Source organism: Loxodonta africana, chromosome 4 (genome assembly GCF_030014295.1).
Source record: "Loxodonta africana isolate mLoxAfr1 chromosome 4, mLoxAfr1.hap2, whole genome shotgun sequence".
Taxonomy (NCBI): domain Eukaryota; kingdom Metazoa; phylum Chordata; class Mammalia; order Proboscidea; family Elephantidae; genus Loxodonta; species Loxodonta africana.
Window position 1 is genome coordinate 11,670,077 of NC_087345.1, and position 16,217 is coordinate 11,686,293.

At 53.5% G+C, this 16,217-nt stretch overlaps 1 protein-coding gene across 8 annotated transcripts in view; it reads right to left on the minus strand.

The window, feature by feature from the left end:
- The window catches only part of ZC3H7B (zinc finger CCCH-type containing 7B), a 56,200-nt gene that overhangs the window by 9,567 nt on the left and 30,416 nt on the right, over nt 1-16,217 (minus strand). For 3 of the 8 annotated variants that reach the window (XM_064283458.1, XM_064283452.1, XM_064283450.1), the window contains 9 exons: nt 14,443-14,499; nt 12,987-13,029; nt 12,178-12,410; nt 11,563-11,887; nt 10,508-10,566; nt 10,213-10,360; nt 5,571-5,732; nt 2,337-2,542; nt 761-861 (listed from right to left, as the gene is read on the minus strand). In XM_064283458.1, coding sequence (XP_064139528.1) covers nt 761-861; nt 2,337-2,542; nt 5,571-5,732; nt 10,213-10,360; nt 10,508-10,566; nt 11,563-11,887; nt 12,178-12,410; nt 12,987-13,029; nt 14,443-14,499 — 1,334 coding nt within the window. The remainder of the gene's footprint in view (nt 1-760; nt 862-2,336; nt 2,543-5,570; nt 5,733-10,212; nt 10,361-10,507; nt 10,567-11,562; nt 11,888-12,177; nt 12,411-12,986; nt 13,030-14,442; nt 14,500-16,217) is intronic. The other 5 variants (XM_064283454.1, XM_064283455.1, XM_064283457.1 and 2 more) reach the window with 4 other exon arrangements.

Below are 16,217 nucleotides of genomic sequence, written 5' to 3' on the forward strand. Positions count from 1 at the left end.
TTCAACCTGGAGCCAGCTCTCAGTGGAGCTGCCAAAAGGGGGAGGGCAGCAGAACCTCCTGCTAGGAGGCTGGGGGAGCATTTCCCTTGGGTTGCCACCTCAGTGCCCAGAGCTGGCCTGCATTCAGATGAACGGTCGTTCAACACTCTCTGGGTCAGGAACCTGAATTACCCTCCCAGCAGCCCTAGAAAATCAGGATCAAGATCTCCTTTGCAGATGAGGAGACTGAGGGTTAGAGTAGCCAGAGGACATGAAGCAGGCTGTTGGCCAGGCCAGGATTTGGGCCCAGGTCTGTCTGATGCCAGGGGCTGGGCACCAGCAACCACGCTGAGGCAGAGCCATGGGGAGCAAGAGGGAGCAAAGGCCGCGCCAGCCCTTCCAGGCCCTCCCCCGCACCATCTGTCGCTGATGCCACACAGTGGAGAGCCTGGACCGGAGTCAGGAGCCTGGCCCTGTGCCCTTGCCTGCTGGTAAGCTACTCCCAAGCTTCAGCTTCCTCATCTGTAAAATGGACGCTCTCTCCACCCTCACAGGATGTTGCAGGGGATGCCTGGAGTGGGGGGAGGGTGCTCAACAGTGTGCTTCCGGGCTTCCAGGCGCATGGCTGGCACATGGTAGGCCCAAATCCGCCCCTTGCCTTGACAGCCAGGGACACCCATTGGCCTCAGCTGTTCCCCAGCCATCTGAGCTGCCCTAGCAGACTCTCCTCCCAACTCTGCACCGCCCCTGACCACAGAGGCCAGGCTGTGGGCCCACTCACTTGTTGTTGTGGAAGCTGTGCTTGGCGGCCAGGTTAGAGCAGACAGATGGAGAGTCCTTGGTGCCCTTGCTGATGATCCGGGGTTTACTGTCAAAGCAGATCTGCCCAGGGAGGGGGCGGGCTGGGACCCTGCATGGCCACCCAGGGAGGGGGCGAGGGACCCCACACGACCACCTGCAGAGAGGGTGGGCTGGGACTCTGCATGGCCACCCAGGCTGGGGATGGGCTGGGACCCTATATGGTCACCCAGGGAGGGGGTGGGGGATTCCACATGGCCATCTGGGGAGGGGGTGGGCTGGGATCCTGCATGGCTACCTGGGAGGAGGCGGGCAAGGACCTGGCATGGTCACCAGGGGAAAGTGTAGGGGACTCCGCATGGCTACCCAGGGAGAGGGTGGGCCAGGATCCTCCAAGCCCATCCGGGGAGGGGGCAGCAGGGACCTCGCATACCCTGGCCTAGGTCAGGAGAGTGAGGAAGTGGCTCCCAGGGTCTGTGGCCCCTCTCTGGCTGAGCTTACAGATGACCTGGGCCTGGGCTCCCTTCCCCTCCCTCCTTCTCTCTGATCCTCCCACTCCAAATGCCTGGGGTGGGGGTTACTCCTGTCTGAGCCTCAGTTCCCTCATTGTGAGATGGGGACAACCACACCTGCTTTGTCCCACAGGCTCACTGTGAAAGGACAAGAAAGGTATAACGGAAGGCAGGTGCTTTGAAACTGCCCACTACTGCCCGCTGTGACTCCCAGGCCCATCAGTCTCTGAAGGGAGCAGGTGTAGGAGGGCCAGGCTGGGCCATACCACACCCGCTAAGGGTCCACACTGATCAGACGTGGCCCTGCTCTGAATATGGTAGGCCTGGCTGGGGAGGCTGGGGGCCAAGCTCACCCCTGAGCCTAGGCAGGGTCTCTGTGACAACTCTGTGGAGGAAATTAACAACAGCTCGGTGGAGTTGCAGAGACTGGAGCCTCGAAGGGTCTGAGACACACAGAAACACAGGAAGGATGTGGCGGGAGGGGTGAAAAGCGAGGTCGTGGACACCTTGCCTGGGACAGCGGGCAGCGCCCAACATGCTGTGCCCACAACAGGGATTCGTGGGCAGCCCTGGGCAAGCCCCCAGTGGGCCTGCTTCATAGGGACCTGGCTGTGAGGACCCTCACTGGCAGCTGGCACTGGGAACCAGGCATGGGCTCTGGGGACTGGCTGCCTCGGTTCGAACCTCAGGTCTGTATTAAGCCAGCCATGCAGACTCAGGGCAACCGCTCCAGCTCCGTGAGCCTCAGCTTCATCGTCTATAAAATGGGGCCAATCGTACCTGCCTGGCAAGGCTGCTGGGAAGATGGGACGAGGACACGGAACACCCAGCTCTGAGCCTGGATGGGACCAGCCATTGGCAAGAACAGGTGTGAGGGTTGTTACTCCTCTCTCTGCCCTCAATTTCCTCCTCCACAAAATGCGGAGCTGGCTAGGCTCCAGGCTCCAGCATGACAGGATCCAGGGCCTAAAGGTTCTGACGGCCCAAGGACCTGCACCACAGACTGAGGAGGGGGCAGGCCAGATAGGGGGGTGGGCAGGCTGGTACCTCGCAGAGAAAGGTGAAGATGCCCTGGTGCTCCTTAAGGAGCTTGGCGATAGTGAGACTGCCACGCTTGATGCCCCCCAGCGGGTCGAAGAGTAGGTCGCGGTTGAGGGTGCCCTTCCGCTCCTCAGTCCACACGTCGATCTCCTCCTGATGGTAGGCGAAGGTGCAGTTATCCCCGTACTTACAGTCCTGCTTGTTAATCATGTCTGCAAAAAGGCAACAGGACACACGTTCCGCCAGGCGGGGATGGCAGCCCGCAGCGCCACCATGGCCACCACCATGCCTGGTGCCCCTGGGTGGGTAGCAGCTCCTCTCGTCCCAGGTGAGGTGGCTGGGCTGCCTCACACAGGAGTCCGAGGAGCAGAGCCCTTCCCAGAGGCCAGGAGCCCTTCTCTGCTCTATATTGGGAAGTGTTTGGTTGGGGGAACCTGCAGGTGATCTTCACTCCAGCTGATCCCATCCCACAGGGTTGCCTTTTGTGAATCAAGGAAGACTGAAGGTATGAAAAGGACTTTGTAGAAGTACACATGACTCCAAATAAATACAAGTTCTCTAAAATACAACTCTTGATTTCATCTCATCCGGAGCAAAAGAGAAAGGAGGAAACCAGAGACTCAGAGAAAAAACTAGTCTATAGGACTAACAGTCTACACAAACCATGGCCCCATCTACCCTGAGACCAGAAGAACTAGATGGTGCCCAGCCACCATTAATGATCATTCTGATCAGGGCCATGACAGGTGGATTCTGACAGAATGGGAGAAAAATGTGGAGCAGAACACAAATTCTTAAAACGTCCAGAAGTACTGGACCAGTGGAGACTAGAAGTCTCCCCAAGACTATGGTCCTGAGATACTCCACAAACCTTGAACTGAAACTGCCCCCTGAAGGCCCCTTTTAGCTAAATAACAGAGTGGCTCAGAAAAGAAAAACTATTACCAGCAAGTGCTGTGCACTTTTACAAAATCATCTATGTGAGAACCAATGGTCAACAATTACTCTAAAGCAAAGATGAAAGGGTAAGGGGATAGGGAAACCAGATTACTGGAAGTGAAAGATCCAGGGGAGAATGAATAAGGATGTTAATACATTGTGAAAAACATACCCAATGTCACTGAACAGGATGTGTAGTAATTATTAAATTGTTAAAAGAGAACTTAACCTGCTATAGGAAACTCTGGTGGCGTAGTGGTTAAGAGTTACAACTGCTGATCAAAAGGTTGGCAGTTCGAATCCACCAGGCACTCATTGGAAACCCTATGGGGCAGTTCTACTCTGCCCTTTAGGGTTGCTATGAGTCAGAACCAACTTGAAGACAATGGGTTAAGACTTAGCCTACTATGTAAACTTTCACTGAAAACATAATACTATCAAAAAATAATAGTAAAGAAATGTGAGTGTGTTTTTCATTACTATTCACCAGAAAGATAACAGTACAGGGTTAAGACATGGGCTCTGGCATCAGACAGACGGGCTGGGATCCAGCTGGGCAACTCTAGCCAAGCTATTCCCTGAAACTAGGCTGCCTTTACCATAAACTGAGGACACCAGGTTGTTGTGGGGATCAAAAGAAATAATAAATAAAACACCTGAGTGCCAGGGTACCGGGGAGTCCAGGGCGAGGGAAGCAGGCTTGGGATCCAGAGGCCTGCCATTTCCTGGTCCTGGGGCCTATTTCCCTTTCTCTCCCTCCCTCCCGTTTGTTCTAAGTCTGCCCTGTCCTGCTCCTCTGTGGGCTCTAGAAACACAAGGACAAGCGGCCACAGGACTGCCCCCGGGGCTGGGGTGCAGGTGGGCTTGGAGGAGGCACTGCAGGGAAGGGCTTCCCAAGACCAGCTGCCTGAAGGTGGACCAGACGGTGAACACAACAAAAGGGCACAGTGTGTGCAAAGGAGTCAAGAGGGGGGTCGGTGTGTATTCCAGGAATGCTTAAGGCAGAAGGGTGGGAGGAGGTCTGGGGACTTATCAGCCTCATTGTAGAGTCTGGACCTCATCCCACTGGCCATAGGGAGTGGTCAGCGGAGGGGTTCAACCCCAGGGGTGCTGTGTCCTTGAGGTGTTTTATTAGGAAGACCAGCCTGTCTCCACGTGGACAATGAGCAGGTCCAGAAAGGCCAAGATGGGCTACAGCCATGGGCGGGGATGGGCCTACGTGGAGCAGGGGCGGGCCTGGGAGGAGCTGGGCAGGCCTGGGAGGAGTGAGGGCAGGCCTGGGTGGAGCCAGCATAGGTCTGGGGCGGGGTTGGGGGGAAGCCTGGGAGGGACTGGGCAGCCCTGGGAGGAGTGAGGGCAGGCCTGGGTGGGGCCACCACAAGTCTGGGAGGAGCAGGGGCAGGCCTGGGAGAAGTGAGGGCAGGCCTGGGTGGAGCCAGTACAGGTCTGGGAGGAGCAGGGAAGGGCTTGGGAGGACCAGGGAAGGCTCCAGAGGCCTCCACACTTCATACAGAGTTGTTGTCAGGGTGCATGTACAAAAAGGCTATGCTACACACTGCTGACAGAATTGTCACTATTTTTATTCTGCCATATAGACTGGACCAAGATGCTTATCTGGGGAACAAAAGAGAGAGGATAAGGTACATACAAGTGTCCAGTTAATACTAACCCAACTGACACAAGCGAGGAGTGAAGACAATGACAATGTAATAGTCAAAAAGGGCTAAACATTCACTGAACCCTTACTAGGTGCCAGTCCTCCTTCACATGGCTCCTCCTCGTGTCCTCACAACAGTGGGAACACTGAGTCCCACTCTGTGGTGGTAACAGAAACCAGCTCCATCAACTGTTTGACCCTTAGGCTCAAGAGTGTGGGCCGCAGCAGGCTCCAGCTTGACTTTAACGTCTGAATGTCTCCCACCTCTCTGCAGAGGCCAGTCAGAAGGACAAGAGGTGCTTGTTCAGATGGAACACTCCTCCTCAATGGGCCTTAGGCTCCTCTGGTGCCCCCAGAGCCCCAAACAGGCTGAGGACTGCCTGTTATGTCTCCTTCAGAGGCCATGTGGTACCCCTAGACTACCAAGCGGGCTGAGGACTGTCTGCTCTGTCTCCCTCAGAGGCTGTATGGTACCCCCAGAGCACAGAGTAGGTTGAGGACTTCCTGCTCTGTCTCCCTCAGAGGCTGTGTGGTACCCCTAGAGCACTGAGTGGGCTGTGCACCATCTACCCTGTCTCCCTCAGAGGCTATGATGGGGAGCAGAGGGGCGGGTGGCCCCTCCACCCCTGTCGCCGCCCACCCACCTTTACACAGGTAGTAGGAGCCCACGAAGCTGGTCTTGGTGGGCCGGGGCCGGATGCGTTTCCAGGTCTGGTCCTCAGTGCTCCGGAGCCGGCCGAGTAGGATGTCCCGCTTGCACTTGTGCTCAAGGCCCTCTCGGTAGGTGTAGTCGCCTGCCCTGGGGCCTGTGGACAAGGGTGGACAGGGACATGACTCGGGAAACAGAACTGAAGGGTCACAGCTGGCAGGCCCAGCAGTAGGTGGGAATTAGCCCCCTTGCCAGCCAGAAAACCCACCTCCCCTAATCTGGGCCTCCCACCAGCCCTGCCACACCTTCCTTTGCTCTGTGTGCCCAGGAAGCTGTGGACCTATGTTGAGGGGGGGCCCTCTCCAAGCAGCCCCTTTATGGCATCCCCCCATTTCTATCATCACTCTGTCTAGCGAGCCTAACCATCTGAGTGTTCCTCCAGAGAATTGTGAAGGTAGTGTGAGAGCAGCCCCCACAAGTAACCCCTTCCCTTTCCTGGCCCGGGGCAGCAGGTCTGAATTTATGCTCCGTCTCTCACTCCTTTCCCTTCTCTAGTCCTCTGAAGTCTTCTGATCAAGGGCCACCTTTCCCCAGACAACGGGCAGGGGACGGGGAGGACCTTGTAATTCTCAGAGACTGAGAGGAAAGAGCCCTGTGGGGACCCGAGGTGACGTTAACTTGGCCAGCACCAGGTGTGTACCAACTAATTGGGCCTTCGTCGGCCTCCCAGCAGCAGGGAGTGGGGACGCTCAGATTGGGGAGGCAGGTTTGAGTTCCACTTGGGGAAGAAATTTCTCATAGGCAGAGCCCTCCAACAAGAGAGTGGACTGTCCCCTGCCCCAGCATGTCTGGGGTCTGAGCAATGAAATACGTGTCCGTGGAGAGTTCCAGAGGGGTGGATAATAGCAACGAGATGACCTCTAAGCTCCTGTCAGTCGCCTGACATTATCACTTCCAGACTGCTAAGAGTTTTAATTAGCAGTTAAAAATTAGCTGGGGTTAAGATTAACTGGGACACTGAGAGAATACCATTCTAAAATTTTCGGACCATGGGATTCTGGCAAATGGAATGCCATGTGTCTAAGAGTCTAGAATTCTGCAAGTCTGAAGCAAAAGGTCATTAAAAAGGAAGAAAAGATCAAAATGGATGACCCTGAAACATTGCTCTTGAACGTCAAGTAGCTAAAGGGAATGGAGGAAATGATGAAGTAAAAGAGTTAGAGTTGAACAGAAGATTTCAAATGGCAGCTTGAGAAGACAAAGTAAAATATTATTATGACATGTGCAATGACCTGGAGACAGAAAAGCAAAAGAGAAGAACATGCTCAGCATTTCTTAAGCTGAGAACGCTGAAGACAAAATTCAAGCCTCATGTTGCAATTTGGACGTATTCTATGGGCAAAATATTGAATGACCCAGGAAGCATCAAAAGAAGATGGAAGGAATACAAAAAGTCATTGTACCAAAAAGAACTGGTCAATGTCCAACCATTTCAGGAGGTAGCATATGATCAAGAACCGATAGTATTAAAGGAAAAAGTCCAAGCTGCACTGAAGGCATTGGTGAAAAACCAGGCTCCAGGAATTGACAGAATACCAGCTGAGAGAGAGATTTCAACAAAGGGATCCAAAGCAGGAGGGGCTCCCTTATCTATGCCAAGAAATTTGCAAGACAGCTACCTGGCCAACAGACAGGAAGAGATACATATTTGTGCCCATTCCAAAGAAAGGTGATCCAACAGAATACTGAAATTATCAAACAATATCATTAATACCATACATAAGCAAAATTTTGCTGAAGATCATTCAAAAAGAGCTACAGCAGTACATCGACAAGGAACTCCCAGAAATTCAAGCTGGATTCAGAAGAGGACAGGGAACCAGGGATATCATTGCTGATGTCAGATGGATCCTGGCTGAAAGCAGAGAATACCAGAAGGATGTTTACCTGTGTTTTACTGACTATGCAAAGGCATTCGACTGTATGGATCATAACAAATTATGCATAATATTGTAGAGAATGGGAATTCTAGAATACTTAATTATGCTTGTAGAACCTGAACGTAGAACAAGAGGCAGTTGTTCAAACAGAACGAAGGGATACTGTGTGGTTTAAAATCAGGAAAAGTGTGCATCAGAGTTGTATCCTTTCCCCATACTTATTCAGTCTGTATGCTGAGTGTCTTAGTCATCCTGGGCTGCTGTAACAGAAACAGAACAAGCTGATGGCTTTAACAAACAGAAGTTTATTCTCTCACTGTCTAGTACGCTAGAAGTCCAAGTTCGGGGCGGCAGCTCCAGGGAAAGGCTTTCTCTCTCCGTCAGCTCTGGAGGAAACTCCTTGTGATAAATATTCCCTTAGTCTAGGAGCTTTTCCATGCAGGGATCCCGGGTACAAAGGATGTGCTCTGCTCCCAGCACTACTGTCTTGGTGGCATGTGGTACCCCTGTCTCTCTGCTTCCTTCTCTCTTTTGTATCTTAAAGGGGCTTATTTAAGATACAACCAAATCTTGTTGATAGAGTCCTGCCTCATTAACATAACTGCCTTTAATCCTGCCTCCTTAACATTACAGAGGTAGGATTTACAACACACAGGGGAAAATCCCATCAGATGACAAAATGGTGGACAATCACACAATACTGGGAATCATGGCCTAGTCAAGCTGGCAGATATTTTTGCAGGACACAATTCAATCTATGCCACTGAGCAAACAATCCCGGAAGCTGGACTATGTGAAGGAGGACGTGTCATTAGGATTGGTGGAAGATTCATTAACCTGCGATACACAGATGATACAACCTTGCTTGCTGAAAGCAAAGAGAACTGATAAGATCAAAGACCACAGCCTTCTGTATGGACTGTACTTCAACATAAAGAAAACAAAAATCCTCATAACTGACCAATAAGCAACATCATGATAAACAGAGAAAAGGCTGAAATTGTCAAGGATTTTGTTTTAGTTGGATCCATAATCAATGCCCATGGAAGCGGAAGTCAAGAAATCGAATGACGTATTGCACTGGGCAAGTCTGCTGCAAAAGACTTCTTTAAAGTGTTAAAAAGCAAGGATGTCATTTTGAGAGCTGAGGTGTGTGTCATGGATTGAATTATGTCCCCCCCAAAATGTCTGTATCAATCTGGCTGGGCCATGATTTCCAGCATCCCCTCCATTTGTGATTGTAATTTTATGTTAAAAGGATTAGGGTAGGATTGTAACACCACCCTTACCCAGGTCACAACCCTAATCCAATGTAAAGGGAGTTTCCCCTGGATGTGGCCTGCACCACCTTTTATCTCTCAAGAGAAAAAGGAAAGGAAAGCTAGCAGAGAGCTGGGGAACTCATACCACCAAGAAAGCAGTACCAGGAGCAGGGCATGTCCTTCGGACTCAAGGTCCCTGAGCCTGAGAAGCTCCTCACTCAGGACAAGGACCTGCTTCCAGAACTGACAGAGAGAAAGCCTTCTCCTGGAGCCAACGCCCTGAATTTGGACTTGTAACCTACTTACTGACTATGAGAAAATAAATTTCTCTTTGTTAAAGCCATCTACTTGTGGTATTTCTGTTACGGCAGCACTAAATAACTAAGACAGTGCACCTGACCCAAGCCATGGTGTATTCAGTCACGTCGTATGTATGTAAAAGCTAGACAATGAATAAGGAAGACCGAAAAATTGATGCCTTTGGATTACGGTGTTGGCGAAGAATATTGAATATACCATGGACTGCCAAAACAATGAACAAACCTGTCTTGGAAAAAGTACAGCCAGAGTGTTCCTTGGAAGCAAGGATGGTGAGACTTTGTCTCGTGAACTTAGGATGTGTTATCAGGGGGGACCAGTCCCTGGAGAAGGACGTCATACTTGGTAAAGTAGAGGGTCAGTGAAAAAGAGGAAGACCCTGGAGGAGATGGACTGGCACAGTGGCTGCAACAATGGGCTCAAACATAGTAACAATCGTGAGGATGATGCAGGACCAGGCAGTGCTCCGTTCCGTTGTACACAGGGTCACTATGAGTGGGAACCAACTCAATGACACCTAATAACATCAACAGGTGTGTTGAATATTGATTCTTGGCTCTGGGACTCAGTTCTGAACTCCTTATCATCATCCTGACTCGCAGGGTCTGGGAACCAACAACTACATTTCTCGAGTCCTTTGCTGACTGGGTTCTGGGTAAGGCTTACATCCACCCAGTGAGATGCCCTCGTGTGACAGCAGTGCAGGCTGCTTTTCATTTAGCTTTAGCAGTTGTGTTTTCGCAGTGTCCAGGTGGACCCTGCACACCACTGCCAGCTCCCAGCCTGAGGGCCATGTGGTCACCTTGATGCGGCCAGCAGTTCCTTGCAGCTTCCTGACCTCAGTGTGAGGGCAGCACAGCACAGACTAGGTTGGTGGAGAGGTGGCCTCAAGGCCCAATGGAGTCTCCTGGCTTCTGCCTCTCCAGCCTTTCCAACAGTTTTGAAAGTGCCTAACTCCCGTACTGCATCCCTTCTGCCCGAAATACCTGGAGTGGTTTCTGTTTTGCTGCACTAACTTCTGGAGAGTCCATGAGGATTCTCCTTCTGGAATTCTAAACACCTGTGATCCTCAGTATGTCTTGGGCAGTGGCTGTGCCATCTGTAGGCATGACCTTACCTGTCTTAGGGTAACAGAGCTGGCAGGCCTGCTTGAACTCGTGGGTGGCAGCCAAGGGGTTCTTGATGAGCAGCGCAGTGTTGGGCATGGAGGGCTCTGGCTGTGACAGGAGGAGGTCAGCCATCTTGGGTACTGGAGAAGGGCCAGCCTGGGGCACCAGGGGACGCTCGATGACCCTCCCTAACCCACTCATGCAGAGGGCTCACCACCCATCCTAGAACCCATGACCACTCTCCACCTAACCCCCGGAGGGCATGAGAGGCCTCCTAGTCACAGATCCCACCAAGTCACTCACCGAGGGGGCTAGCTTCTGAGTACCACTTGGGGGACGATGGTCCTGTGCATTGGTCTCCTCTGGACAGGGAGAAGAACACGGGTCACCTGTCTAGCTCTGGAGGGCGCAAGGGACCATCCCAAGGCTTTTTCTTACATGTTTCCAATTCACAGAAGCCATCCCAGGCCACCCAGCCTCCCCCACTCAGGCTGATCTCAACTGTCCCCTCTCCACCCCAGTGGCCACTGCCCTGGGACAGACAAGCCTGAGTCTGAGCATGGCCACGCCTTGCTTAAAACCTTCCACCTCCCACTGCCCACACGATGGAGGCCAAGCTTCTTGGCTTGGCTTACAGGTCCTCTGAGGTGAGTCTCATGTCTTGAAAAGCCGCCACCCTCCTGCCCCTCTGGACAACTGCTCTGCCAGTCCACCATCTGCTTACATAGTTCCCTCTGCATTGCAAATGGGGGTCCCTCCTTCAAGACCCCTCTCAGCCATCACCTCCTCCAGGAAGTCTTGGTCCTGTGCTGGGGAGGCCTCCTCTGGGCTCCCACAGCCCAGGAATCCTTCTCTCGGCTGGGCTCCGAGTATGTCTGACTATTCCACAGGGAGTTCCTCAAGGCCCACATGGGTCCTCGGCACCCAGCCCAAGTGGTGCTGGGAGCACAGGGCCTCATGCCCTCCCCATGCCTCATGATCATCCCCGTGGGGTCTGAGCCTTGCCAGCCAGGAGCTCAGGTGTCCTGGATGACCCAGCTCGGCTCCATCTGATCTTGCACAAGACGCCCCACTCTCAGGCTCAGCCCCAACCACCAGTGCTGAGCTGCAGGACACACAGCAGTGCACAGACATGGTCCTGGCCCCTCTTGGCAAGGACAGCCGGGGTGGCCACCCCAACTCCACACTCAGCAGCTGAATGACATCGGGCAAATCACTTGCCCTCTCTGAAACTTAGCACCCTCATCTACAAACCAGGAGCGACTCCACCTCCCAAGGGGAACCCCCAGAGACTGGATATGAGAGCACTCTTCAAACAGTCATAGAGGTTGGGGGTGAAGGTGCTTCCCAGGCCTCACCCACGGAGAAGGAGTCAGGCTTGTCCAGGGAGCTGCGGGCCGACCCAAAGCTGTCAAGGGCATCCAGCCGTGTCTCAGAGTACGGCAGTAGGTCTAGGGAGTCCAGAGTGGAGCCTGGAGGGTCGAGGGCATCCAGCATGGAGGCAGCCAGCTTCTTGGAGGAGTCCATGACGAGGCCAAAGGAGGCGGGGGGCAGCGGGCTGGAGACGGGCACGGAGCCACCCACCACAGGTGGCAGCAGTGGGGTCCCGCCAGGGAACACGGGTATCAGCTGGGGCAACTCACTGGGCAGGCCGCTGCCAGGCAGGCCACTCTGGACTAGAGACTGGGATGGGGGACAGGGAGGAGCGGTCAGAGGAGAACGCAGAATCGGGAACTCTGGGCAGGGGGCAGCCAGCCCTGCTCCGGCCCTCAGCCCCCGGCCTGTCCATTGGGGAGACGCCAGGGGTCTTCACGATCCTTCTGGTTGTGTACTCTGCAGCTTCAGATCGTGTTCCCTTTCTACGCCTCAGTTTCCCTAGCTGTGACATAGCAGCCCCTCATGGATATGAGGAGGAGTGTGATGGAGTCTGGTGGGGGCCTAGGGGAGCAGAAAAAAGGCAGTGGCACCCTCACCAGTGAGTCCAGGAGGGTGTCCAGCTCCGGACCAAAAACGTCCCCATCGGAGAAGTCGTCCAGGCTCTCAGTGCTGGGGAAGACCCTGCTGCCGCTGTCCAAGGGGGCCAGCAGGTCCAGAACGTGGGGGAACAGGGGCATCGTGGGGGTGGAGGGCAGGGGGGCCGGGGAGCCTCGCAGGTCCACGTAGCAGTCTGTGGAAGGGGCGATGGGCTCAGCAGTCGCAGAGGGTCCTGCTTGGTGGAGGGAGGAGGTGTCCCAGGGCCCTACAGTCCTATTCCAACCTCTTCTCTCTTGCCCCCAGCTCCTGCCAGGTACCCTGCCTGGCCCTAGCCCAACCCCTTGGTGGACACTCAGCCACAGTCAAGGACGGTAGCCCCAGAGCAGGAGAGGGCCCCTTAGCCTTCCACTAGCTCCCCGACAAGATGGCTCAGGGCCAGAATATCCATGATCGTTGCCTCCTACCTCTGGGGTAAGCAACATTCTCTCCAAGGGGCACTTTAAAAATGTGCCCCTTCCTGGAAGCCAGTGAAAAGAGGAGAGACCCTGAGAGAGGTGGGCTTACTGGTCAGGCAGAGGACACAGGCCGGCCTGGAGCGCTGCTCTTCCCTTCTTGAGGGGGTCTGTTGCTCCTCAGCCCCCTCATTTTATTCATGCCTCAGGCAGTCCCCAGGGTGCCCCTCAGAGCCTCCATCTATGTGTCTGAGGCTAAGGGCTTCATGTACCTGACCTCCCAGGGCTCTTGGGGTGAGGGACTGAGACCTCGCCTGGGTCCCAGCTCACCCATCCCCTTGCACCAGGGACACTACCTGTTTCAATGTCATCGATAGACCCCAATCCATTGGAAGTTCCCTGTGGAGAGAGGGAAGGACGAGTTAGGCAGGCAGGTGAGAAGGCTGTGGCGTCCAACACTCAGGGTCCCCTGGGCCCCCTCCTCCCTAGGTATCACTGCCCACAACCCCACAGAGGGCCACCCAGGGCACCAACAGAATCCAGCACTTGGCCACATCACTGGCCCCGTGGCTTGCACTTTCCATTGCTATTTTTAGACCTTCCACTCAAGAAATGGCCCCCGTGAAGAGGAGGAGATGGAGGCTCAGGGGCACTGGTGCCCAGGGTTAGGGCTGCACCAGGCCCAGCCTGCTCCACCAGGGTCAGCCTGGTGGGAGTCTGCTGAGTGAACAAATGAAAGTGCTGGAAAGCATCTGCTACCACCTTGCCTCGCCACTTTCTGCCTCAGTTTCCCCTTATGTACAATGAGGTGGCCGGCCACCAGGCTCTGTCAAGGTTTATGGCCTGTCCTTTACTTTCCAGAATCCCTCGAAGTCCACCTGAGCAGCTCCCATGTGGCGGCTGCAGAGTCTAACAGGTGTGTTCGACCAGCTACGACCTCCAGAACAAGCCAGGCCTGGGTGGGCAGTACAAAGGCCGTGGCCCTGGGGATAGGTAAGTATCACTGCAGCTATCAGAAGTTACCATATCGCAGGCCCCACAGGGTCCCTACTTCTTAGGTGACAGAGTACTTTCCTCCCTTACCCTGGCTGAGGGGTGAAACACCCTAAATTCATGGATTCTGAAGCTGAGGCTCAGAGACGAAGGAACTGCCTGAGGTCACACAGACAGCACAAGCTGGCCCTTATCTGTCAGAGTCCAAAGCCTGAGCTCTCCCCTCGCACCTCTCTGCAGCACCCCACAGGGGAGCGGGGTGACGGGGCGGGGTGCAGTAAGGAGGGTACTTCTGCTGGGCCTCAAACAATGAAAAGGAGAGAAAAGGCAGGGTGGGGTGGGGAGTCACTGGAGGCAGAGTGAGGCATGAGCTGGGCCTGGGGCTCAGACTTGCAGAAAGTCCAGTGAGACAGGACAGGAGGGGTGGACTAAGAAGGAGAAAGAGGCAATTGGGACCAGACTGCCCAGGCCTCGTCCTGGCTGGCGCCTGCAAGCAAGGCTACCACAGCAGCCATGGCCCATCCCATGCTTGCTGCTACGGTCACAGGAACCACCTCTTGGACAGGTGGAAGCACTGTGGATCCCAGAGCTGAGTCCAGACCCCAGTCCAGGCCATCAGTCACCCCCTGTTCCCAGGACACGTGCCTGGTGCACAGCAATGGGACAAGGACAGCATAGAGCCCAGCCCTCAGCCTGATGCCCCTGAACCCACTGCCAGCGGTTATTTACACCCAGAGAGTAAATACAAACCCCTCATGTTGCATAACAGGTTGGTACCGGGAGTGGGGAAGGGGCTCAGGGTCCCAGCCCCCATCCTACCTGATCTGCCATGCCAGTTGCTGTGCCATTACTGAGTGCAGAAAAGGTTTCCAGTTCCTGCCAGAAATCGGAGAGAGGTAAGATGAGATGAAGATTCTGGAAGGATTCTCAGGTGCCACCAGCCAGGGCAGCAGAGGGTCTGTCACACGCAGTTGGGGTGTGCCATGCCTTCCAGACTCCCTGCCCCAGGCCTGCCATCTGCGCTGCTCTCCGGGTCCCACCCCCAAGTGCAGGCACCAGGTGTGAGCTAGGTTTTCTCTTCCTCCAACTGTGATGCAGGCAGACAGCCTCCGTCAATGCACTCCTACTGTGTGCCAGGCAGGGCAATAGGTGGAATCTCAGACAGCCTCTCATTTTAATTCCCCCGTCAGCCCTTGGAGGTGGGCGTAACTGCCCCACTTTCCACATGAGGAAACCAAGGTGGAGAGGGGTGAACAACCTGCTCAAGGTCACAGCAGAGGCTTTTGAGTCACACCCTTTCCTACATGAAGCTCCTTGCACATGTTGTTGTTGTTAGGTGCCATCCAGTCGGTTCCGACTCATAGCGACCCTATGCACAATGGAACGAAACACTGCCCGGTCCTGCGCCATCCTTACAATCGTTGTTATGCTTGAGCTCACTGTTGCAGCCACTGTGTCAATCCACCTTGTTGAGGGTCTTCCTCTTTTCCACTGACCCTGTACTCTGCCAAGCATGATGTCCTTCTTCAGAGACTGATCCCTCCTGACAACATGTCCAAAGTATGTAAGACACAGTCTCGCCATCCTTGCCTCTAAGGAGCATTCTGGCCGCACTTCTTCCAAGACAGATTTGTTCCTTCTTTTGGCAGTCCGTGGTATATTCAATATTCTTCGCCAACACCACAATTCAAAGGCGTCAACTCTTCTTCTGTCTTCCTTATTCATTGTCCAGCTTTCACATGCATATGATGTGATTGAAAATACCATGGCTTGGGTCAGGCGCACCTTAGTCTTCAGGGTGACATCTTTGCTCTTCAACACTTTGAAGAGGTCCTTTGTAGCAGATTTGCCCAATGCAATGCATCTTTTCATTTCTTGACTGCTGCTTCCATGGCTGGTGATTGTGGATCCAAGTAAAATGAAATCCTTGACAACTTCAATCTTTTCTCCATTTACCATGATGTTGCTCATTGGTCTAGTTGTGAGGATTTTTGTTTTATGTTGAGGTGTAATCCATACTGAAGGCTGTGGTCTTTGATCTTCATTAGTGAGTGCTTCAAGTCCTCTTCACTTTCAGCAAGCAAGGTTGTGTCATCTGCATAATGCAGGTTGTCAACGAGTCTTCCTCCAATCCTGATGCCCCATTCTTCTTCATATAGTCCAGCTTCTCATATTATTTGTTCAGCATACAGATTGAATAGGTATGGTGAAAGAACACAACCCTGACGCACATCTTTCCTGACTTTAAACCAATCAGTATCCCCTTGTTCTGTCCCAACAACTGCTTCTTAATCTATGTAAAGGTTCCTCATGAGCACAATTAAGTGTTCTGGAATTCCCATTCTTCGCAGTGTCATCCATAGTTTGTTATGATCCACACAGTCAAATGCCTTTGCATAGTCAATAAAACACAGGTAAACATCCTTCTGGTATTCTCTGCTTTCAGCCAGGATCCATCTGACATCAGCAATGATATCCCTGGTTCCACGTCCTCTTCTGAAATTGGCCTGAGTTTCTGGCAGTTCCCTGTTGATATACTGCTACAGCTGCTTTTGAATGATCTTCAGCAAAATTTTGCATGCGTGTGATATTAA